Below are 24126 nucleotides of genomic sequence, written 5' to 3'. Positions count from 1 at the left end.
AACTTTATTGCATGCTCGCAAATTGAACTGCAGTGATACGACTAATGTGTCTACTGTAAGCCATATGGTTGCTACGGTGTATTCAGCAGCAAATGCCTGTAAATAGGATTAAGATACATGTGAGTTTATAAATTAGATCCTTTAGAAGTTGTTTTAGCCTAGATCAGGTGAGATAAAATTTCATTTTAGTACCCATTAGCATGTTTAATGACAAACCGTTAGTTTGCCCACCAAGATACGATATACTGGAGATGGAGGCTGTGCAGATGGTCACTTTATTGTGGGTTGGCTGGCACACTTGTAGTCATCAAAACATCTCCCTTTTGAGAAGACAAACATTTGTCAGAAATTCTCTTTTGTGCAGACATTGAAGAAACGTGCTGAATTGGATTTAAAACGTGTGTTGTGGCAAGGTAAGGGTCGTCTCTACCTTGGGAAGCTGCCGTGGAAACACAAAATTGCCTATTTTTTGTATGAATAGCTCACATCATCCTTCAGCCATGCCAAATGATTCTCTATGCTCCAACTACAGTAGCTTTGTGTTATGTTATGTTGCATTGCTGCTGACCACCAAGGTTTAGTCAGAGCAGATAAAAGTAAACAAATTATGGTTGTAGAGTAATGCATGTAAAATGCAGGTTGAGGGACTATTGGCAAACAAGAAAAGCTTAATTAGCAAGTTAGGAGCATGAGTTTAAACACAAACAGCACCCCAGCGTGCCACCCTCTCTCCACCTACCGCCCCACATTGCTCATGTTTTTCAAGAGTCTGTAGCTACTGGCCACTAAGAATTCATTTGCATATGAATGTCATTATCAAGTTTACTGAGGAGACCACCTAAAGGCTTCTTTGTACTCGCGCGGACGGCGACCGCGTTGACGTCACTGCGGCTGTCCCTCGCGTAGTTTGCCTTTATACTCGAGCGCAACCCACGCGCGCTGTTTTGAAAGTGTGCTGCAGTTCACCTCCAAGTCGGGGGTGTCGCTACGGCTGTTATTGGCTAGGACACCACAGGGTGGAGTTTCCTTTGCATTTTTTTTTTCCATTTCCGGTAGCCGTTTTTTACTTTCCTTTCAGTAACAAGGAACAAAGCAATAACAATGGCGACCGCGACAGAACAAATGGACCTAGATGACCAGATGATACGTTTAATTATGCTGCAAAATTGATCGAGAAGGTGGCAACGTAGACGATATGTCGAACCAATGGGCACGCTGGTACGTCATCACAGCATGTGACTAAAACGGACCAATCACGAGAGATGATCTCCTCGACGCGCAGCAACAATTTTTGTCGGGTGCGCGCAAGCTACGCAGAGGTGCTGCGCGGAGCAATTCGTCGGTAACATGATGCAATGCGGGCGTTGACGGCATATAACTCTTATATAGTATAGTACAAGGAGTATAAAGAGGCCTTAACTGGATACAAACCCCATCCGTTCAAAAAGCAGTCCACTCAATTGCAGTCATTATCCCGCAAAATAAAATTTAAAGTGCGTGAGAACACGTGACCTTTTTAAATCACACAATGTGTCTTCATTCCTCACCTCTGGGGATTGTTAATAAAAAAAGAGAGACTATGAGCATCGCTTTTGGTTTCTTCTTTAGGCTTCCACTGAGTTCTAGCTGACTGGACGTGAGCGGCACATAAACTGAAAATAGCATGTGATGACAAGTTGCAATTTGTCTTTCCTCTTTCACTGAGGTTGAGAGGCAGTTTACACGACATAATTTTCAGCTGGAAACAAATGAAAAACTGTTGCTTTTGATGGTGTTTTGATGACAACTGTGATTTTCTTATCCATACGTGTCTATCTATATGCTGGTCTGTCAGCGCGGTCGCCGTCCGTGCGATTATAAAGAAGCCTTAAATCTCACTCTCTGGCAGAAAATTGCACTTCTGTGTTAACCAGCTGATAGTCAGGTTGAACAGTGCTGGCTGCCGGCAGGAATATATTGCGTAGCAGTGTTTTACGATTGATGTGATCTTTTCAACCTTTTCCGGTCATTTAGATGAATATGAAGGCAATCCACAAGAGGAAAGTACATTGCATAACCTTGCCCCTCATCTAATCAGCAAGTAAAACCTATTTCCCAAATTGCTCCATAAGTCACAAGTCCAACGAGGCTGCCTCCTCTCAATCAGTTAATCAACTACAATGATCAGTTTGAAAAGATGTAACCTGGTTAAAAAGATACTTAAGAGTTTTATTTGTACTGACCTAATGATTCGAAATGGATTGTTTTGTTGAGCGACCTATATGATACACATTCTGTATTATAATATATTGGTGATGTGTAGTGCTTACGTTTGGGCTAACTATGACTACCAGTCATCAAACTGCATATTAGCTTAACAGTAAATTGTGGTTGTAATGTACCTTTAGTGTGTTTGAGGAGGGATGAAATGTCGAGCAAACACAAGTATACTCTTGAATAATTATTATTAAGTACCATCCATCCATCCATCCATTTTCTGAGCCGCTTCTCCTCACTAGGGTCGCGGGCGTGCTGGAGCCTATCCCAGCTGTCATCGGGCAGGAGGCGGGGTACACCCTGAACTGGTTGCCAGCCAATCGCAGGGCACATAGAAACTAACAACCATTCGCACTCACAGTAATGCCTACGGGCAATTTAGAGTCTCCAATTAATGCATGTTTTTGGGATGTGGGAGGAAACCGGAGTGCCCGGAGAAAACCCACGCAGGCACGGGGAGAACATGCAAACTCCACACAGGCGGGGACGGGGATTGAACCCCGCACCTCAGAACTGTGAGGCTGACGCTCTAACCAGTCGGCCACCGTGCCGCCTATTAAGTACCATATATATTGAAATTCTAAATTATTTGATTAACATATTTTACACCGTGACCATCCACTATCTACTTGATCTGTCCCTTTTACTGTGATGAGCTCATATTCCATTTTTGAAGCCAAAGTGTTATTTAAGGCTCAACTAGACATCCGAGAAGCCAGAATCCTATGTATGACCATGTGATCCAGGATCATTTCCACAGATACATCCTATGGGAGAGACGGGGAATGTACGGCATGTAATCCAGCAACCACTTCCATTTGTGTATACATGATGTTGGTTGGAAGAGTCAAGTGTCAACGCAATTAATTCTCTGACCATGATATTCTTACACAATAGCCTTTTATGTTTAGATCCCTATGGTAAACTATTGTCATTCATAGAGAGTAATAGACATGCTAATACAAAGTAGTCCCCAGCACTCATTGTGATTGGTTTCACAGCAGGGGTATATGTGTGATGGTGTATCCCTGAGCAAATGGAAATTCACAAAAGGCATTTCCTGCTGCAACCACTCTGGCATTCATATGTCAGCACTCAAGTTATCTTACGTTGCTTAGAGATCCTGTTCCACATTCTTCAAAGGGCCTGTCCTTTTGCGGGAACAATATTTCTCCATTGGAATGCTGGGAATACTTAACGCACCTCCCCCTTTAATTCAGCCTGTTTCCCAACAGGCAAAACTCGGTTTGTTGATGATTAAAATGTATACAGTTGGAGAGACTTGGAATTATCCCCCTGCTCGCCAGACGGGGCACTGACCCCAAGCTAGTCCAGTTAGTAAAAGATATAAGTAAACATAATTAGGCTCCATTTGTGCATCCCTACTTGTGTGGTTTTAGTTGTCCTGTGCTGGGGAGTTGCCAGATTGTCTTGCAGGCCCACCGCTACAGGAGTAACGAGACCCAGTAGTGGGTGTAATTAGCAGGCGAGTGTACACACAGCTCCCCACAGTGTTCTGACCTTGTGCTGCAGCAATCACACAGACAGCAGCTCTCACTACCTTCTTCTCACCTTCATCCCACCATGTACAGACAGCAAAAGCCTACAGCTTGCAACAAAAGATAACAATGCAGCACACTGAGCCCCTCATGTCACTGTGCGACTGAAAGGCTTTGGTGATCTCACAATGGAGGGAAAAAGCAAGAGATAGCAGTTGTTGTTGGTTTTTTTTTTAAAATCCATTATGTTCTGCTGTTAAGAGTTAAAAGTGCTGTGCGGATCAACCATTCTTTGCAGTCCATCCATTTATTCGAACTCAAACTCGATAAGCCATACCACGCTCAATCAAGCTTAACACCGAGGGCTCTATTTTCGTGACAGTTTAAAGCAGGCGTGACGTGTGGCTTAACTCCGCGCGGAGGCGGGTTAGACCGGGTTTTCAAAATTTGGCAGACGAGGGCAGAGCAAAGGGTGGTCTGCATCGTTGTGGGAGTTAACAGAGCCGACTTCATTCGCCGCTAATCAAAGTAGCTCCTCTCATTCCCTTTAAATGTGGTGCAATGAGTCTCGGAAGGAGACATATTTGTGCAGAAGAGCGATCTGTGAGTGACTGGAGCTTTGTCAATACTCTTGGCCGGTATGACAACAGAACGGAGATTAAATACAGCAAAAACTGGTGATAACCTCATGTATCTATCCCACAATCGTTCAAGTGGCCCCCTACTCCATAGCTGTGTGCTAGCCAGTTTAATAATAAAAAAAAATAAAAATAATGATTATATTAATAATAATAATAATAATGGGGGTAGGGTGGACGACTGGTTAGCACATCTGCCTCACAGTTCTGAGGACCTGGGTTCAAATATGCCCTCGCCTGTGTGGAGTTTGCATGTTCTCCCCATACCTGCTTGGGTTTTTTCCGAGTACTCCGAAAAAAATGCTGTCACATGATGCCCCCTTAACATTTCTGCCTGCCCCCTAAATTATGCTTTCCAAGAACCAGCCCTGGCATAGAGTAGACACAGTTTACACATGTTCCTAGAAATTGAGCTTAATTATAAGCCGAGCAAACCTACGCACTTTGGAATTTAATAAAATTGCAAATGCTCAAACCCGTGCTTATTTTACCATGAGTGCCTTTGTGATCGAAGCTACATTAATTTACGGATAAGCGGAGGAAATTGGATGGATGGTACATGAATTCAAATCAAACGCATTGTAGTTTGTGAATTCATTAAACATTTATGGTTTGCAATAATGCAGGACAAAGCATCCATCCATCCATCCATTTTCTGTACCGCTTATCCTCACTAGGGTCGCGGGCTGCTGGAGCCTATCCCAGCTATCTTCGGGCGGGAGGCGAGGTACACCCTGAACCGGTCGCCAGCCAATCACAGGGCAAACATTCACACTTACATTCACAGTGACGGGCAATTGAGAGTCTTCAATCAACCTACCCTGCATGTTTTTGGGATGTGGGAGGAAACTGGACTGCCCGGAGAAAACCCACCCAGGCACGGGGAGAACATGCAAACTCCACACAGGTGGGTATTTGAACCCCGGTCCCCAGAACTGTGAGGCATATGTGCTAACCAGTCGGCAGATGTGCTAACCAGTCGGCCACCGTGCCGGCAAATAATTTATTATTATTAATAATTATTATTTATTATTAGATATCTTTGTTCACTTATTTATGCCAATGAGGCATGGTGACAGACAGAACAAATAAATGATCTTCTATTAGACAGCAGGAAGTACATACAATAATTAATGTATCCACTTTTATGACATATTTTGTTTGTTGGTGTGCCGTGAGATTTTTCAATTGTAAAATATGTGCCTTGGCTCAATAAAGGTTGGAAATCACTCATGCAGAGGCACAAGAAGGTGTCTGCAGCGTGACCCTGTCATTTATTTGTATTAAAAGTATTACAGCTCACACTGCACCCGACCCTTATGGCCCCTCCCACAGGTGGTGAGCCCATGGAAAGGGACACACATGTAACCCTTTCAGGCTGTGCCTGGCCAGGCCACATGGGTGCAGGCCCGGCCACCAGGCACTCGCCTGCGAGCCCCACTGCCAGGCCTTGCTCCAGAGGGTGGCCCCGATGACCTGCGTCCGGGCAAGGGAATTCTAAATCCATTAATATTTTTCATCATAGGGGCCTTTTAGCCGTGCTTTGTCTGGTCCCTCACCTAGGACCTGTTTGCCATGGGTGACCGTACCAGAGACGTGCAGCCCCGGACAAATTAGCTCCTAGGATCTTTGGGACACACAAACCCCCTCCACCACGATAAGGTGACGTCTTCCAGGAGGAGTTGTGGTTTTCTTAGTACAAATAGGCAAGCACATATAACAGGATCAATAGACTTTACAAAGCAAATCTTTGCATAGTGACAATAAAAAGCATTCTACTCTATTTGATCAAAATCATTTGAAGCCAGCAACATTCAAGCAGCAAGCACTTCTGGTTGGTGCTCTTATTTTGAAACTCAAAATTGCACCACTTTTGGTGGCGGACTCTAACTTCACGATCGCCACACAACAACAAATTCACCAATGAACACGTCACATAAGCTCAAATCATATACTCCTCAAACAAAAGCATTATACAAGTACATTCAAAAATTGTAAATGTTTAAGGCACTTATATTATCCATCCATCTATCCATTTTCTGAGCCGCTTCTCCTCACTAGGGTTGCGGGCGGGCATGCTGGAGCCTATCACAGCTATCATCGGGCAGTAGGCAGGGTACACCCTGAACTGGTTGCCAGCCAATCGCAGAGCACATACAAACAAAGAACCATTCGCACTCACATTCATACCGACGGGCAATTTAGAGTTGTCAGTTAACCTACCATGCATGTTTTTGGGATGTGGGAGAAAACCCACGCAGGCACAGGGAGAACATGCAAACTCCACACAGGCGGGACCGGGGATTGAACCGCAGTCCTCAGAACTGTGAGGCAGACGCTCTAACCAGTCGCCCACGGTGCCGCCTCACTTATATTATAATGATTAACATATTTACTTAAAAAAAATAATAGACTGACCGTTTCTACAGTCTCACTGTAGACAGATCACATACGGCCGGCACACAGCAGGAAGCGTAGGCCAGAGAATTGAGGAAGCTTGGAGCTTTATTTGAGGGAGCCGTGCCCCTTCTTGCCACAGCATCTAGCTGGTCCCGTTCTATACAAGCATTTAGTGATTTGCCGTGAGAAATAGAGTACAAGACAAAAAACTCTTAATAGACACTTCATTATGCCCACTTGCCAATATCAAGTGATCTATTACACAAGATACACCAAATACAATAAATTAAAGACACCAAGTTAGTTAATTAACGCACAAACAGAATTTGTGTTATCATGTCTCGTAATAAAGCTCGCTATATCATTTGACTGTGTGACAAAGGCTGTACAAGGAATGCACGCAACTTTGTATAGTAACCATTACAATTATGATAATGGTAACAGTTGTGTCCTGACTGGTCCACCAATGTGGCATAGACCAGGGGTCCCAGATCACCAGGCCACAGACTGGTACTGTGCACAGGCCATTTGGTACCGGGTCGCACAGAGAGACTGAACAAAATATATTTTATTGCTCATCAGAGTCTGAAAGAAGTTTAACTTTGAAAATCAGATGAATCTGCCTCTGCCTCTGTCAAAACGTTCATCTCGGTTATGCTATATGGAAAAAAGTAAGGCCTCAAGCTAGCAGAAATTGGAAAGGAAACAAGCTTTTTTTTTCTGAGACAATATCAGACAATATCAGCAATACAATACAATATCTGCAGTCCTACTGAAGGTACAGATTAATTGATATGAACCAAAAACAGCCCCGCATAATATGTCGCAACAGTCTCACAAAAGAAGCTATAAAAACTTCAAAACTGCTTTGGCACACGGAGCCCAAGTAGGAAAGACAAGCCTTTCGAGTTTTTTGAAAGAAAAAAGATTTCCCCAAGATGGGACCGTCCCATTAAAGAGAAACCAGCACGGGGCTTCCACTAATTACAAGAACTGCATTCAGCATAATAGTATGACATAGTGGATAATTGTATAGCGATTTGTAATTGTTTTTATTTTTTTTGTGCCAGTCCATCAAAATTTCTTTACATGAAACAGGTCTGTGGTGCGGCGGCACGGTGGACGACTGGTTAGCACATATGCGTCACAGTTCTGAGGACAGGGGTTCAAATCCCATCCACGCCTGTGTGAAGTTTGCATGTTCTCCTCGTGCCTGCGTGGGTTTTCTCCGGGAACTCCGGTTTCCTCCCACATTCCAAAAACATGCATGCTAGGTTAATTGAAGACTCTAAATTGCCCGTAAGTGTGAATGTGAGTGCAAATGCTTCTTTGTTTGTATGTGATTGGCTGGCAACTAGTTCAGGGTGTACCCTGCCTCCTGCCCGATGATAGCTGGGATAGGTTCCAGCACGCCCGCGACCCTAGTGAGGAGAAGCGGCTCAGAAAATGGATGGATGGATGGAGGTCTGTGGTGCAAAAAATGGTTGAGCACCCATAGGCTACTAAAGTAGGTGATCCCATATTGCAATTACGGAGATGCTGTTCTCAAGAAATCATAGCCTCAGATGATCTAAAGCGTATGTAATAATTACATTTGTGCATATTGTAGCTTTAAAATTTGATTAAACATTGTTCTTATGACATTGTATCAGCAAGTTTTTATTTGTTAATGGTTTTAATTTGTTTTCAGCTCACAGATCTATGTTTGGGAATCACTGTCAGCCCCCAAAGTATTTTAGTCTCAACAACATAACGACTCTTAAAGAATACCAAAAACAAGATATTGTGTTCATATTACCAGACCTTCTTAATACAATAATGAGAGCAGGGCTGCTCATTACGGAAAGGGTGGCAAATTCCGATTAATCAAATTCCCTCCTGTAATTGACTGAATCCAGAGTTGTTAACGTGCTCGTTATCAAATTGAGCCTTGAACCCCAATGCTCTTTTATTTCTACCACATCGACTAATAACTTCACAAAGACATTAGCTGCAGCATGTCACATTACCACAGTTAAGTGCTTAGTGTCACGATGCGAAGTCGGATGTGAGTTGGATTGGATTGGAACTGCCGCAGGACGGTTTAAGCAGAAACACGTGGAATGTTGGATGGATCTTGAGGGATTGGGAGAGTTTTAACTTAACAGAGGTGGCATTGATGAGTTTGGTGATAGGAAATGGACCAATGTAGCGAGGAGCGAACTTACAGGATTCCGTTTGGAGTGTGAGGTGAGAGGAGGAGAGCCAAACCATCTGACCCACCTTGTATTCCGGTTTAGGGGATCGATGAGGATCCGCCAGCTGCTTATTTTTCTCCGTAGACCGAGTTAGAGCAGCCTTGACGTCCTTCCAGACAGACTGGACCCGTTGGAGATGCTCCCTCACCGCAGGAACCCCCACTGTATGCTCCCGGTCCTTAAACAAAGGAGGTTGGAAGCCATAACATGCCATGAAGGGAGTCATACCTGTGGTGGAGCTGGTGAGGGAGTTGTGGGCATATTCTACCCACGGTAGGAAGGTGCACCAGTAGGCAGGATGGCGAGCAGCGACGCGGCGAAGAGCGGATTCCAGGTTTTGATTTGCATGCTTTGTCTGGCCGTTGGTTTGGGAGCGGTAACTAGAACACAACCTGGCTGCTGTGCCAACCGCCTTACAGAACTTTTTCAAGACCTGGGAAGAGAACTGAGGACCTCGGTCCGATACAATGTCAACAGGGATACCATGAAGTCGGAACACGTGGAGGACAAGAGAGGAGATGTGGGACCAAGGGCAGCTTGGAATGGGAAAGGGGCGCAGCAGACCAGCTGGGGGTTGATGCTTTACCTCTTGCACAGACGAAGCAGGCTTGGACAAACTCTCGGGGGTCCTTGGCAAGGCTGGGCCACCAGAAGTGTTGCTGGATGAAATGGATGGTGCGGGTGATGCCGGGATAACAGGTGAGCTTGGGGTTGTGGGCCCACTGAAGGTCGTCAGAGCGTGCGGAATCGGGTAGAAGCAGCTGGTTAGGAGGTCCGGTCTAGGGATCTGGGTGAGTCTCCTGAGCCTCTTTAACCAGTCGTTCAATCTTCCAAGTGGCTGCTCCAACGACGCATGAGAAATGGAGGATGGGTTCTGGTTCAGTTGGGCTGGGGTGGGGGGTGCATACATACGGGAGAGGACATTAGTCTTGCAATTGCGTGAACCAGGGCGGAAGGAGAGGCAGAAATTGAACCGACTGAGAAAAAAAAGACCAGCGAGCTTGCTGGGGATTAAGCCACTTGGCGGAACGGATATAAACCAGCTTTTTGTGGTCAGTCCATATAATAAAGGGTGTACCGGTCCCATCAACCAGTGCCTCCACTCCTGCAGGGCCCAGACGATGGCTAGCAGGTCTCGGTTCCCCACGTCATAATTCCGTTCGGATGTAGACAGGCGAAAGGAAAAAAAGTCACAGGGATGAAGTTTTTGGGAAACTGGGTGCCGCTGGGAGAGGACGGCTTCGGACCCCGTGTCAGAGGGGTTTTTTGCAGCCCTTCTCACACTACCCATTTCTCTTTTACCCCCTTCCTCTTTCCTAACTTATTTAAGAGACTTGCATTTACTGGCCTGAATGTGACACACCTAACAAGGCTTGCTGACAATTTACCCTGTCAATAGGCGTCAAGGCTCATCCATCGCTCTCCATCCAAGCTGTCTCTCTCATTTCATGCCTGATACTGACACTGAAATTAGTCGTAACTTGCTCATTTCTCAATCGATTTTCATGAGGGTTATTCTTTTGTCAACACCAAAGCGTATGCTATCAGTAAGCAACATTTGATAAAAAGCAAAAAAATAGAAATAAAAATTGTATGCGAAACGTACAGCGTTCAACTGTGTGCAGCACAATGCAGCGTTTGCAGCAAAATTTCCCCTGTCGTTAATGTAGTCCCATGCATGTTATTTGATAAGTTACCATATATCCTGTTTTCATTTATTTATTTATTTATTTTCTAATTATTTTTCCTCACTTATACTATTTTATTGTGGGAGAGCTCACCACACATGCAATTTGCGATGCCATGTCTGCACACCTTGAAGTTATAATTGGGTTGGTGAGTTTCTTTAAACAGAGAACCCTGGAGGGTCCTATCATACTTTACAGATGTGGAATTGGGAGAGGTTGAACTTTTTTATTATCAAGTAAAGCTCTCAAAAAGAGGCAGATTTGGAAGCATGACGTAATGATCGGCCCCTTGAATGGTCCATAGAAAGTATTTTTTCAGATGTGACTTAGAATAACACGTGGATATAAACTACAAGCACAATTGCATCTTTCAGTCTTTCTGAGAGCCAAACAATTTTGTTCAGGGTGTTTTGAAGCACATTTGGACTTGTGTTGAAAGAGAAAAAGTGGACAGTGATGTACGAGCCCAATTTCAATGGCGCTGGGACGTTGTGTTAAACATAAATAAAAACAGAATACAATGATTTGCAAATCATGTTTGACCTATATTTCATTGAATACACTACAAAGACAAGATATTTAATGTTCAAACTAATAAACTTCATTGTTTTTAGCAAATAATCATTAACTTAGAATTTTATGGCTGCAACACGTTCCAAAAAAGCTGGGACAGGGTCATGTTTACCACTGTGTTACATCACCTTTTCTTTTAACAACATTCAATAAACGTTTGGGAACTGAGGACACTAATTGTTGAAGCTTTGTAGGTGGAATTATTTCCCATTCTTGCTTGATGTACAGCTTTAGCTGTTCAACAGTCCGGGGTCTCCGTTGTCGTATTTTACGCTTCATAATGCGCAACACATTTTCAATGGGAGACAGTTCTGGACTGCAGGCAGGCCAGTCTAGTACCCGCACTCTTTTACTACGAAGCCACGCTGTTGTAACACGTGCAGAATGTGGTTTGGCGTTGTCTTGCTGAAATAAGCAGGGGCGTCCATGAAAAAGACGTTGCTTGGATGGCAGCATATGTTTCTCCAAAACCTGTATGTACCTTTCAGCATTAATGGTGCCTTCACAGATGTGTAAGTTACCCATGCCATTGGCACTAACACGGCCCCATACCATGCGTCTATAACAGTCCGGATGGTTCTTTTCCTCTTTGGCCCGGAGGACACGACGTCCACAATTTCCAAAAACAATTTGAAATGTGTACTTGTCGGACCACAGAACACTTCTCCACCTTGCATCATGTCCATCTTAGATGAGCTCGGGCCCAGAGAAGCCGGCGGCGTTTCTGGGTGTTGTTGATAAATGGCTTTTGCTTTGCATTGTAGAGTTTCAAGTTGCACTTACGGATGTAGCGCTGAACTGTATTTACTGACATTGGTTTTCTGAAGTGTTCCTGAGCCCATGTGGTGATATCCTTTACACATTGACGTCGGTTTTTGATGCAGGGCCGCCTGAGGGATCGAAGGTCACGGGCATTCTATGTTGGTTTTCGGCCTTGCCAAATAAGGATTATATTTTGTTGTGCTGCTGTCAAAAGATTTTTCCACAACCACCTCCATGTCAGTGACACTATCATAACTGTCCATTGATAATGCAGCAAAGCTTTCACACTCTAAAGTACCACTTTATTTGTTTTAAACTGTCACGTTTAATGGCACAAGCCAACCGGTTCTGTCCGACTGTGTAAAAGTCTTTTTGACAGGCTTCATCTTACCACACATAGTAAATACCAGTCAGCGGGCTTTCCTATTGTGCATTCCTTGAGCTATTACTCCAATTGTATTCCAGCTGACGTTACAGTTTGATAACAGATATTATAGTTTAATGTATAAAAGCGTAATGAGGTCCCATATGGTCCCATATGCCATTGCCATGTTTAATTTGTCATTGACTGAAATTTTATGAATTATTATTGTCTTGGTTCACAGGGTGATGTTGGTCTGCCTGGAGCTCCAGGGCTGCCTGTAAGTTCACAATACAGTACTTCCATCTCATGATGTTTTTTTTTTTTTTTTACAAAATCTGAAACCGATGAAAGACTTCCTCGATGAGTAGAAGCTGTTATAGATAAAAGGGGATCAACTGCATATTTTCTTGTATTTTTACTTCTTGTAGTTATAATGGCCAGCCGTTCCTATGCTATTGCTAGGGGGAAATCTCCCAATTTTAGAATGGGAATGAAGTTTGATAAATTTTAACTACCTGTAATCCACTTCAGCCTGAGGTCTGCCACCTGGGAAGAAATACACAATGGGTCATCTCATAATTTATTCTTTATGTTTTTAACCATGAGATGAAGACAGTTTAAGCTACTAATCATTTACAGCATCAACATGGGTGTTTTTGGTACTGCACATTTCTCATAAATCTGTCTAACACACCTGCTGCTAATATTACATCCCAGAATGTACTGCACAATAGCGCATGTGTATTTTCCCCCGCGTTTTTCGGGAGCAACTCTTTTTACTAATTATTGTTTGAGCGAAGTTTAAGACATAATTATTGAAAAAGTGGTGGTAGGTCAATTTGGGATTTAAAACTTTAGTATGTTCAATGGTTCTTTTATTTAGATAACGCAGACTATTTAGCGAGAGAGCAGGAGTGCGCCCACCAATTTGGGGTCCTGAGAAAAAATATCACTCTGGGCCCAACCACTGCAATGCCACAAACTGAAAAGACGGTTATCTAGGGCCCCTGTCATTCATGGGCCCTCAGAATAACTTTTCACCCTCCTGTTAGCAATTATTAGCTCATGTCCATATTTGTAGCTCTTCTCCTGCCAAGTTACATGTTATATTGCTTGTTGCTAATATTGTGCTAACTTGTGCTGTGTTGATTATGCATAACAGAAGTTCTGTGCGAAGTCAAAAACTTCGGACGTATGTTTAAGAAAATTTTCGGAAATCGAAATAAGTTGTATACTTCACATTCGGATTCTGAAAGGTCAGCTAAGAGAATAGATTTTCCACTTTTGAAAACAGAAAAAAATATCTCTGACAGGTGGCTTTAACAAAGTTATATACTGTGTATGCAAGCATTAAAAAAAAAAACAAAGCATCAACAAATGCACCATTGTACACATGTTGAATGAATTAATTCATTTATTACTAAATGGCATTGCAGGGACACTTAGGTATATACAGTGTGTTTTATTCTGTGTGACATGGGACAAAGCTGTGACTGACTGTCTTAAAGCTTGTAGCCTCAAGTGTCTTGAAGCTGTTAGTCATCTTGTTCACTTTCCAACTCTGAACAAGGCCTCTGACTGATTCGGAGGACATGTGCTGGAAGCGTCAATTTCTGCAGCTGTTTCCAAGAAAAGTCAACAGCTTTTGACTCTTGGATGCCAATTGAAACGTGACACCAATCCTTTGGCTTGTATTTGAAAGCTGAGATGTTCTGTTTGGCCTTGTGTCCATTTTGTGGCCCTGCTGATGATGAACGCATGTCTTCTTTTTCCGGGTTGTGGGCATCAGGCTGTCTGGGGACTTGTATTAACCATGCTCCCACTTCTCCCAGCGTCATGGAGGCTAAGGCTAATTGCATTGTTACCAATTGTTTTGCCTTAGTATGGCTTTCAACTTTTGTTTTATCATCCATCCATCCATCCATTTTCTGAGCCGCTTCTCCTCACTAGGGTCGCGGGCGTGCTGGAGCCTATCCCAGCTGTCATCGGGCAGGAGGCGGGGTACACCCTGAACTGGTTGCCAGCCAATCGCAGGGCACATAGGAACAAACAACCATTCGCACTCACAGTCATGCCTACGGGCAATTTATAGTCTCCAATTCATGCATGTTTTTGGGATGTGGGAGGAAACCGGAGTACCCGGAGAAAACCCACGCAGGCACGGGGAGAACATACAAACTCCACACAGGTGGGGCCGGGGATTGAACCCTCCGGGCCCTCAGAACTCTGAGGCTGACGCTCTAACCAGTCGTCCACCGTGCCGCTTGTTTTATCATATATGTACAATTAAGACACATTTATTAATGAAGCACACTTGTTCTGTCTTACCATTAGTGTGTAAGATACTACATTATTACTTCCATTTCCACTTCCTTTAAGTGTAACAACCAAGTGTCCCAGTATTTTGTCTGTGTAGTGTACGCAAATGTTAGCTATGTAATCATAATGAGTGCCTTGTTTTGTTTTGTTTGACTGTTAGGCTGGCAAAGATTGCCCCAAAGGACATCAGGTAATTGGCTTTTTTTCAGGAAATAGCAAAGCATGATGGTTTCAATGAAAAATGTTAATATATGAATTTATTTTTTGTTTCTCTTAACACATTTTTCATTTTTTTTTTTTTTTTTTTTTAAGGAGAGAATGTAACTGATTAAACATCACATATCTAATGAAACAGAATACTCATACACATACCGTCTTCTCCAGCAATCAAGCAAAGTAATTCATTTTAATAGACAAATTGGATCTGTGAAACATTTGAAAATAAGTTATGGGTCAACCAAGGATGGAAATGCAAAAAAGTGCAGTTGAAGTCTTTTAAAGTAAGCTCTGATTGAAATGACAAATACATTTAATTTTACAACTAATGACCTCTACTACTGAAATACAGTGGTATATATTTATAATTTATTCCTATAAGTTAAAAAAAAAACATTTTGTTTAGACCAATATTTAATATACTGTCGCCGCCCGAATCATTCTGGGAATGATGACGTAGAATGGCTGTTGCAAAATTGTTACGTTGCTGCTCTCTGCAGAGCTAAGTTAGTCACTTGCGAACAACTTTTATCGTCAGCGAAAAGAGTTAAAAATGCCATACTGCGCCGCTTTTGGATGCAGTTTCCAATAAGGACGGAATGCAAAAAAGGAGTTAAGCATTCATAGCTTTCCCAAAGAGAGAAGGTTGAGGAAACGGTGCGAGGATACGGTCGGAAGAGTTGCGGTACCGAAAGATGCGCGGCTGTGTTGTCGTCACTTCAGCCCACATTCTTTCCTTTTATTCTTTCCTCACAAGGAGCCTAAACAGCTACATGTGACAAGAGAAAAAAGATGCGAAAGACAGGAGGCGCTGGCCGCGTACCTTAATCAGCCCACCAAAAGCTACAAATACATCACTGAATATGACCAACTTGAGTTTCTTCACACTTGTCATCTTCATCCTCATTTCTTGTTTCTTCCTCTCTCCTCATTTCCCTGACCACCCTCTGGCACCAACTGAAATGGCTGAACAGCGTTCATCGCTGCCAGGGGCTGCTACTGTGGCTACTGCAATAAATTTCGGGCGTCGGGCACATCCCCATTTGACGTCACTACCCAGAATGCACTGCGACGAAAAAACAATGGTGGCCTATGTTGCAATTATGTTTTGGAAAAATATATAAATCTGGAAATGATTATCGAAAATTGTATCTTATTGTTATGTTACTCAAGTCGAAAGAGATCATATAAACTCACATGTCATTGCAATTGGAGCTCACTTTAAAAACTGGTGCAGAGTTCCATTTTTTACACACTGTATTTTAATGAAATCAGACATTCCCACTAGCTGTCCATTGGCCTCTAAATTGTCTTTCTGCATTCCTTTTTTTACAACAAGCAATGTATGTTCTTATTCACTTTAATCCATGTTTTCTCCTCAGGGATTGGATGGGGTGCCTGGCCAATCAGGGGAAGCAGGCAAGGAGGGCAAAAGGGTGAGAAAACAAAAACAGTCCATCAGTTGTATGGCTGGGCTCATACTGTAACAATTTTTTTTTTTTGAGGGGGCGGGGCTAGGACCTGTGTGGCCAAACTGCCAAACAGCAGCTGAGTTGTCTTTATTTAGTGGGCACGGAAGATGACGTGTGTTGCAATGGTCACACAATAATAATAATAAAACAGACAGCAGTAAACACAGGCTATATGACTATGAATGAAAAGTCTACATGACTGAGGGGTAGCAGACAGTCACAGCATAAATGGCAGCACATGCTGTATGAGTCACTGGGTCACTTTGGTGGACAGTTTTTAGTTTTGGGACAGTCCAGAGGTGACGATTTGTCAAATTTGAGTCCAGTCCTATTATGGTAATTTAGGAATATTTTTTCTTTATTTTAAAGCTCTATTTTATATTTAATACAAATAATTGATTAAGTTGTGAGTCATTGCCCCACCAGATCAAAATATGCCCCATTTTGAGTTTGTATTTCATACTTTACAGAGTCATTTTAGGATTTGATATAGATACACTTATACTGTAGCTTTTATGTCTAACATAATTTTTCTGACAGCTGTCTCTCCATAGGCATTTTATATGTCACTTTTATATGAGGCATATGAATTCCAGCAAGTGTCCTTGCAAAAGTTTGACATGATCAGAAAAAAACAAACTGAGCAGTGATGAGTTTAAAGGAGGGCGGTCATCCCAGGTGCAAAATCTGTCAGTTGGGCATTTCAAAAGAGGAAAAGTCTTAAGAAAAAAATAATTTGTTTAAAAGTTGCAATGTCACCTTTACAGGGTCTGCACCCCCCTACCTACGGTGATAATTTCCTTCTTAGAATACACCTGCATATGTGTGTGTGTAATGCGACAAATGTGATGTGGCTTGTAAAGCACACCAACTCAGACTTGTTTTGGGTCACTTTGACATTGCTGAGCATTCACAAGAATTAGAGTGGCTCCAAAGGGTAATAAAGACTCAATACTAGACAGGTTAGGGGGCACAAATGCCTTATCCGCTCTGGATGTCTGAAAATTCATTTCATCTACCGCTGCAAGATTTTGTTTCAATTTGTTTTTTTGGATAAATCCTGTAGGGTGATGTACTTTAGAACAGTGTCTTTGGATGATAAATTACATTTTTAAAAGGACATACAGTCAGATGGAGTACAGTAGTATAGTTCTATTGGTATGTAGCCAACCTTAAGTGCCTAGTGTCCTACCATTTTTTTAATCTACAAAAGCCACTGGTGATACAAAGTAATTGAAATTAAGTTATGGTGATGTCATGTTATATAACGACGTCACACTGGGCTGAACGTTTCCCTGACAGCAGGAATGTTATTATTCCTCGACATCCCAGCTGACATGCACCCTCCAAGGACAGGTGACGTCCTTTTGTCTGCAGTGCCATTGACTTGGCATGAATACCTCTGCTGCTGTCCCCAAAATAGACACTTAAGGATTGTTGTTTACAGAGAATGGACAAAACCACATTAAACAGTTGGCTTTATTTCAAGTAAAATGTGGAATATGTGGCGGGATTCAGCAAAATTAAGTAGGCCAGGCAAATGTTTCCAGATTAAGAAAAAGCCAAACTGATGCATAAGCTTTGAGACATCTGGACACAAGTATCTCAAGAATGCCAGCCTTCTGTTTTCACCCCAAATGTGTTCCAACAGTATTAAGAATTTATGAGCTTTCATCAGCTGTGTTATCTCTCAATAGCTAAACACATGAGGGCACTGAATCTGTTTCCACTGTGAGTGTTTGTGGTCAATACAATTTGCTGTGGGTTTTGAGGCAGTTAGTCAAGACTAACCAAATGAAGTATTTTAATGAACCACTTTACCCCTTTTGATTGAGAGTAATTTTTTTCACTTTTGATGTAGCATAATTGCTAGTTTTAATTATTTCAAATATTGTTTGTGTAGTTTCCTCAAAGCGATTATACCGTACATAGAATTTGGCCTGTGGGGGATTTGTGAGATTTCTGCCAATTGCAAATCTCAACTAGTGTTCCAACTTCAGAGATCATTGGCTACATTTTTGCTAAATAATTATATACTCTGTAGTATATGTGTCCTCATGTTGTGGATCATATTGCTGAGGTCAAATTAGTATATGCCATACAAATACAAACAAAGGTTAGAATGAATAATTATACCTTTACATGAAATCAAAAAAAGTATTGATTTTGATTGACGTCAGACAGCTGGTGGCCAATGTATTGGGGCTCATTGATTAATTGAGGCTACCCTCTCATCCTCCGGAGTGAACCCCAACGTATAGGCGCCGAGCCGGGGTGACAATAAGTATACCCACACCTGCTCAGCGCCTCTCACCGTGGGCAACTCCAGAGTGGAAGTGAGTCCAACCCCTCTCAAGAGGACTGGTACCAGAGCCCAAGCCCTGCGTGAAGGCAAGCCAGACTATATCTAGTTGGAACTTCTCAACTTCATACACCAGCTCGGGCTCCTTCCCTGCCAGAGAGGTGACATTCCACGTCCCTAGAGCCAGTTTCTGTAGCCGGGGATCAGATTGCCAAAGTTCATGTCTTCGGCCACCGCCCAGCTCACACTGCACCCGACCCTTATAGCCCCTCCCACAGAGGGTGAGCCCATGGGAAGGGGGACCCATGTTACCCTTTTGGGCTGTGCCAGGCCGGGCCCCATGGGTGCAGGTCCAGCCACCAGGCACTCGCCTTCAAGCCCCACCTCCAGGCCTGCCTATAGAGGGTGGCCCCGGATTACCTGCGTCCTGGCAAGAGAAACCTATTTCCATTTATTGTATTCATCATAGGGGTTTTGGAGCTGTTCTTTGTGGTCCCTCACCTAGGACCTGTTTGCCATGGGTGACCCTACCAGGGGCGTGAAGCCCGAGACAACTTAGCTCCTAGGATCATTGGGATAAACAAACCCCTCCACCACGATAAGGTGACGGCTCAAGGAGGGGACTCAATATACAGTATCATCAAAAATTGAAGGATGTTTCATGGGTTAAATTGTTTGCAAACATAAATTCCTAGTTTATTTAAAATGAAATCTGATAAAAGGTGGCTAAATAATTGGGATCAACTGGTTTAAGTGCCCTAAAAGATTTTCACATTTTCAGGGGCATCTCACTTCGAGTATCAGTGAGTACACTCCTGACACAGTTATATATTTTTTTAATAGGACAACATTGGCCGGCACAGTGGAAGACTGGTTAGCAAATCTGCCTCACAGTTCTGGGGCCCTGCCTGTGTGGAGTTTGCATGTTCTTCCCGTGCCTGGGTGGGTTTTTTCCCGGCACTCCGGTTTCCTCCCAAATCTTAAAAACATGCATGGTAGATTGATTGAAGACTCTAAATTGCCCATAGGTGTGTATTTGTACGCTAATGGTTGTTTGTTTATATGTACCGATTGGCTGGCGACCAGTTCAGGGTGTACCTTGCCTCCCACCCGAAGATAGCTGGGATAGGCTTCAGCAGCCCGCGACCCTAGTGAGGAGAAGCAGTAAAGAAAATTGATGGATGGATGGAGGACAACATTGAAAAAATGAAACTGAAGTAGTCCGTGTACAACTTGTACAACAATGTAAATGTACTGTCCCCTCAAAATTACGAAGCACATAGCCATTAATATTCATACCCCTGGCCACATAAGTGAGTTCACCCCAAAGTAAAAATGTCCAAATTGCGCACAATTAGCCATTTTCCCTCCCAAGTGTCATGTGACTCATTGGTGTTACAAGGTCTCAGTTGTGAATGGGGAGCAGTTGTACCGTATTTTCACGACCATAAGGCGCACTTAAAAGTCTTAAATTTTCTCCAAAATGTTCAGGGTGGCTTATAATGCGGCGCGCCTTATGTGTGACTTTGATGAGCGCTCCACTTGACTGACTGGGAGCATTTCCTGCCGACACGCTGCTTATATAGAGGAAAGGTGGACGTGACTGAGGACAGCATGCGAACGTAAAGGGGGAAGGGTGCGCATGAAGGAGGACGCTAAAGGCACGCCCCCAGTAGGTATATAGTGCTGGGGTGTGCATTGTGCAAAACAACATCGGTTTGGCTATGGACCCCCGAAAATGGCAACTACGAAGAGACACGTTTACGAAGCACAGTTTAAAATGCAAGCTGTCAGTTACGCGGAGGATCATGGGAATCGAGCACAACGGGGCACGAGAAGTCGGCTTTTACTGTTGTGCTTGATCGTAGTGATTTTTAAGAGGAAGGCGCTGCCTAAAGAAAGGTTTCCAGCCGAAGTCATCATTAAGGCAAATCAAAAGGGCTGGATGGACGAGGAGAAAATGAGGGAGTGGCTGAGTGAGGTGTGAGTAAAGAGACCGGATGTTTTTTTCCACGCATCACCGTCCCTGTTGATCTGTGATCTCACAGCCGCTGTGAAAAACCAAGTTTTGCTACCGCTGCCTTTGTAAAAACATTGTTATAGTGTGCATGAGATCCTGCCCCAAGTGGAGGAGTTCAAATATCTTGGGGTCTTGTTCACGAGTGAGGGAAGAATGGAATGGGAAATCGACAGGCGGATCGGTGCAGCGTCTGCAGTGATGCGGACTTTGTATCGGTCCGTTGTGGTAAAGAAGGAGCTATGCAGAAAGGCGAAGCTCTCAATTTACCGGTCGATCTGCGTTCCTACCCTCACCTATGGTCACGAGCTGTGGGTCGGAACCAAAAGAACAAGATCCCGGATACAAGCGGCCAAAATGAGTTTCCTCCGCAGGGTGTCCGGGCTCTCCTTTAGAGATAGGGTGACAAGCTCGGTCATCCGGGAGGATCTCAGAGTAGAGTCGCTGCTCCTCCACATCGAGAGGAGCCAGATGGGGTGGCTGGGGCATCTGATTCGGATGCCTCCCGGACGCCTCCCGGACGCCTCCCTGGTGAGGTGTTCCATGCATGTCCCCGGAAGGAGACCACAGGGACGACCCAGGACACACTGGAGAGACTACGTCCTTCAGCTGTCATGGGAACGCCGCAGGATCCCCCCGGAAGAGCTGGATGAAGTGGCTGGGGAGAGGGAAGTCTGGGCGACCCAACCTCTGATAAGCAGTAGAAAATGGATGGATGGATGGCATGCTACCGTATGTTTTAAGCTAGCGTATGTTTTACCATGCCTGCACTCAATAATACGGTGCGCCTTATGTATGTGTTAAATACAGAACTAGACCCCGTAACTGAAACTGCGCCTTTTAATACGGTGCACCCTATGGTTGTGAAAATACGGTAATCGCTCTCACACTTTGTAATGCTGGTGACTGGAAGTTAATTTTGGACCCTCATTTGATGGAACTCTGGACCTGAACAAAATGAATTGTTTCTCTTCATAAAGATTACCCAAGCTAGAAGAAGATAGCCAACACCCTGAAACTGACCAGCGGTTTAACAGGACAGGTTCCCCTCAGAACAGGCCACGCCATGGTCAACCAAAAGTTAAGTACACGTGCTCAGCGTCATACCCAGAAGATGCCTTTGGAAAAATAAATGTATGAGTGCGGCCAGCTTTGCTGCAGTGGTTGAAGGGGTGGAGGGTCAGCCTGTCAGCGCTCATACTATACACGACACACAGCATCATAATGGTTCGCATGGGTATCCTCGAAGGAAGCCTCTTTTAAAGATGCACCAAAACGGCCACAAACAGTTTGCTGAAGACAAGCTATCGACACTGATTACTGGAACCATGTCCTGTGGTGTAATGAGATCAACATAAACTTATTTGGTTCAAGTGAGGAGTACAACAACAAGTGTTTCTTGCCTACACTCATGCATGGTGGTGGAAGTGTCATGGTCTGGGGCTGCATTTCTGCTGCCGGCACTGGGGAGCAACAGTTCATTGACAGAACCATGAATGCCAACATGTACTGTGACATACTGAAGCGGCTCATGATCCCTACCCTTCGGAAACTGGGCTGCCAGGCAGTATTCCAACATGATAACAATCCTGGACACACCTCCAAGATGGCCACTTATTAATTAGCTGAGGGTAAAGGTGATGGACTGGCCAAGCATCTGTCCAGACCGTAACTATATGGATCATCTGTGGAGCATCCTGAAATGGAAGTTGCATAGCACAAGGTCTCTAACATCCACCAGCTCTGTGATGTTGTCGTGGAGGAGTGAAAAAGCATACCATTGGCGACCCGGGAAGCTCTGGTAAACTCCATGGCCAAGAGGCTTAAGGCAGTGCTGGAATATAATGGTGGCCACCGAAATATTGACAGTTTGGGCCCAATTTAGGCACTTTCTGTTTGGGGTGTACGAATATTTGGTGTCAGCTGTTAAGACATTAATTATTTTGAAAACTTTACACTGACTACTTTACATTGTAGGAAAGTGTAATTTATTCAGTGTTGTCTGATAAAAAGTTAATAAATTTTTAAAAATACAAAAATGTAAGGGGTACACTCCCTTTTGTGACATGCTGTATATCACAACAGGAAACCAGGCATAGGTGACTCAAGAACCAAGTTTGCAATCATTGATCATGTTGCAGAAACTTAAAAATGTGTTTAGTTTTACTTTTAAAAGTACTTGAGCTATAACTCCTGGCGACTGTTCATGTTAATGGCCTGTGATTTCTGATTATTCTTAGTTTTAGGAGTCACATGTGACTACAGATTTGTCAGCCAACCTGTGTGTTCGCAGCCTGACAGCTTATTTTAGTTGAGTGGACGTGTATCATTATCAAGGGATCACTTGTGGCCGAGCTGAAACAGCATTAGACTCTCACCTAATTAGCGACTCTTGCCCACTCTTGCAACTCATTGGTTCAGCTAAGACTCATAGCTGTGCCAAAATGACGCAGAATATTTTGACGGGTGCTGACCTGACCACACCACATCCTTCATGAAATAGCCGGCAGTGGAAAGCTTTCACAAGGCCTTACATTCAAGACAGACCATCTCTTACACTGTCTACTTCAATTTAGGGTGGAGAGAAATAAGACCACTCTAAGCCACTTAGAGTTGCTTCAAGGAGATGTGGAGGACATTATGGTGGGGACATGCCAGTGCCCCGCCCCCCCCCCCCCCCCCCCCCCCCCCCACACACACACACACGATCCCCCTAACCCCCACCTCCTCGCCCATAATTTGAGGTTTAAAGAAGGATATACTATACAGCGAGGACAGTCATCCAAAGTCTAACACAGATTCTGGATTTTATCTTATGATGATGGATGACCACTTCAGTTGGTCAGGGGTAAGGGCCTCTCCAATTGTCTAGAAATTGATGAGAAAGTACAGTATAGCCCCTGCATTTCACATTGCCATTAATGGTGATGCGGCTTGGTTTTTATCTATAATGGAAGGAAGTGGCACATAATGGTAGCCAAACAGAAAGACTTTGGGAGTGCATGGAACAAAGCTGCGATGGTCTGCTAAGTTCTGCATTGCCATCATAGGATCTTCAGTATGGTTTGAGTAGGGGGACAGAATGACGCTATTTACTTTAGTTATTTGTGTGAGTAACAGTGTGCTCATACAGCATCCATCCATCCATCCATCCATTTTCTGAGCCGCTTCTCCTCACTAGGGTCACGGGTGTCCTGGAGCCTATCCCAGCTGTCATCGGGCAGGAGGCGGAATACACCCTGAACTGGTTGCCAGCCAATCGCAGGGCACATACAAACAAACAACCATTCGCACTCACGGTCACACCTACGGGCAATTTAGAGTCTCCAATTAATGCATGTTTTTGGGATGTGGGAGGAAACCGGAGTGCCCGGAGAAAACCC

At 43.8% G+C, this 24126-nt stretch overlaps 1 protein-coding gene across 7 annotated transcripts in view; it reads left to right on the top strand.

Moving 5' to 3' along the window:
- The window catches only part of LOC133485892 (collagen alpha-1(XIX) chain-like), a 150872-nt gene that overhangs the window by 38393 nt on the left and 88353 nt on the right, over nt 1-24126 (top strand). For 6 of the 7 annotated variants that reach the window (XM_061790269.1, XM_061790272.1, XM_061790271.1 and 3 more), the window contains 3 exons: nt 12659-12694; nt 14897-14926; nt 16335-16388. The exons of the other annotated variant lie outside the window; for it this stretch is intronic. In XM_061790269.1, the coding sequence (XP_061646253.1) occupies nt 12659-12694; nt 14897-14926; nt 16335-16388 (120 nt within the window). The remainder of the gene's footprint in view (nt 1-12658; nt 12695-14896; nt 14927-16334; nt 16389-24126) is intronic. 7 annotated transcript variants of the gene reach the window in all.

Source organism: Phyllopteryx taeniolatus, chromosome 11, assembly GCF_024500385.1.
Source record: "Phyllopteryx taeniolatus isolate TA_2022b chromosome 11, UOR_Ptae_1.2, whole genome shotgun sequence".
NCBI classification, from domain to species: domain Eukaryota; kingdom Metazoa; phylum Chordata; class Actinopteri; order Syngnathiformes; family Syngnathidae; genus Phyllopteryx; species Phyllopteryx taeniolatus.
This window is presented reverse-complemented; position numbering and strand designations above follow the sequence as displayed.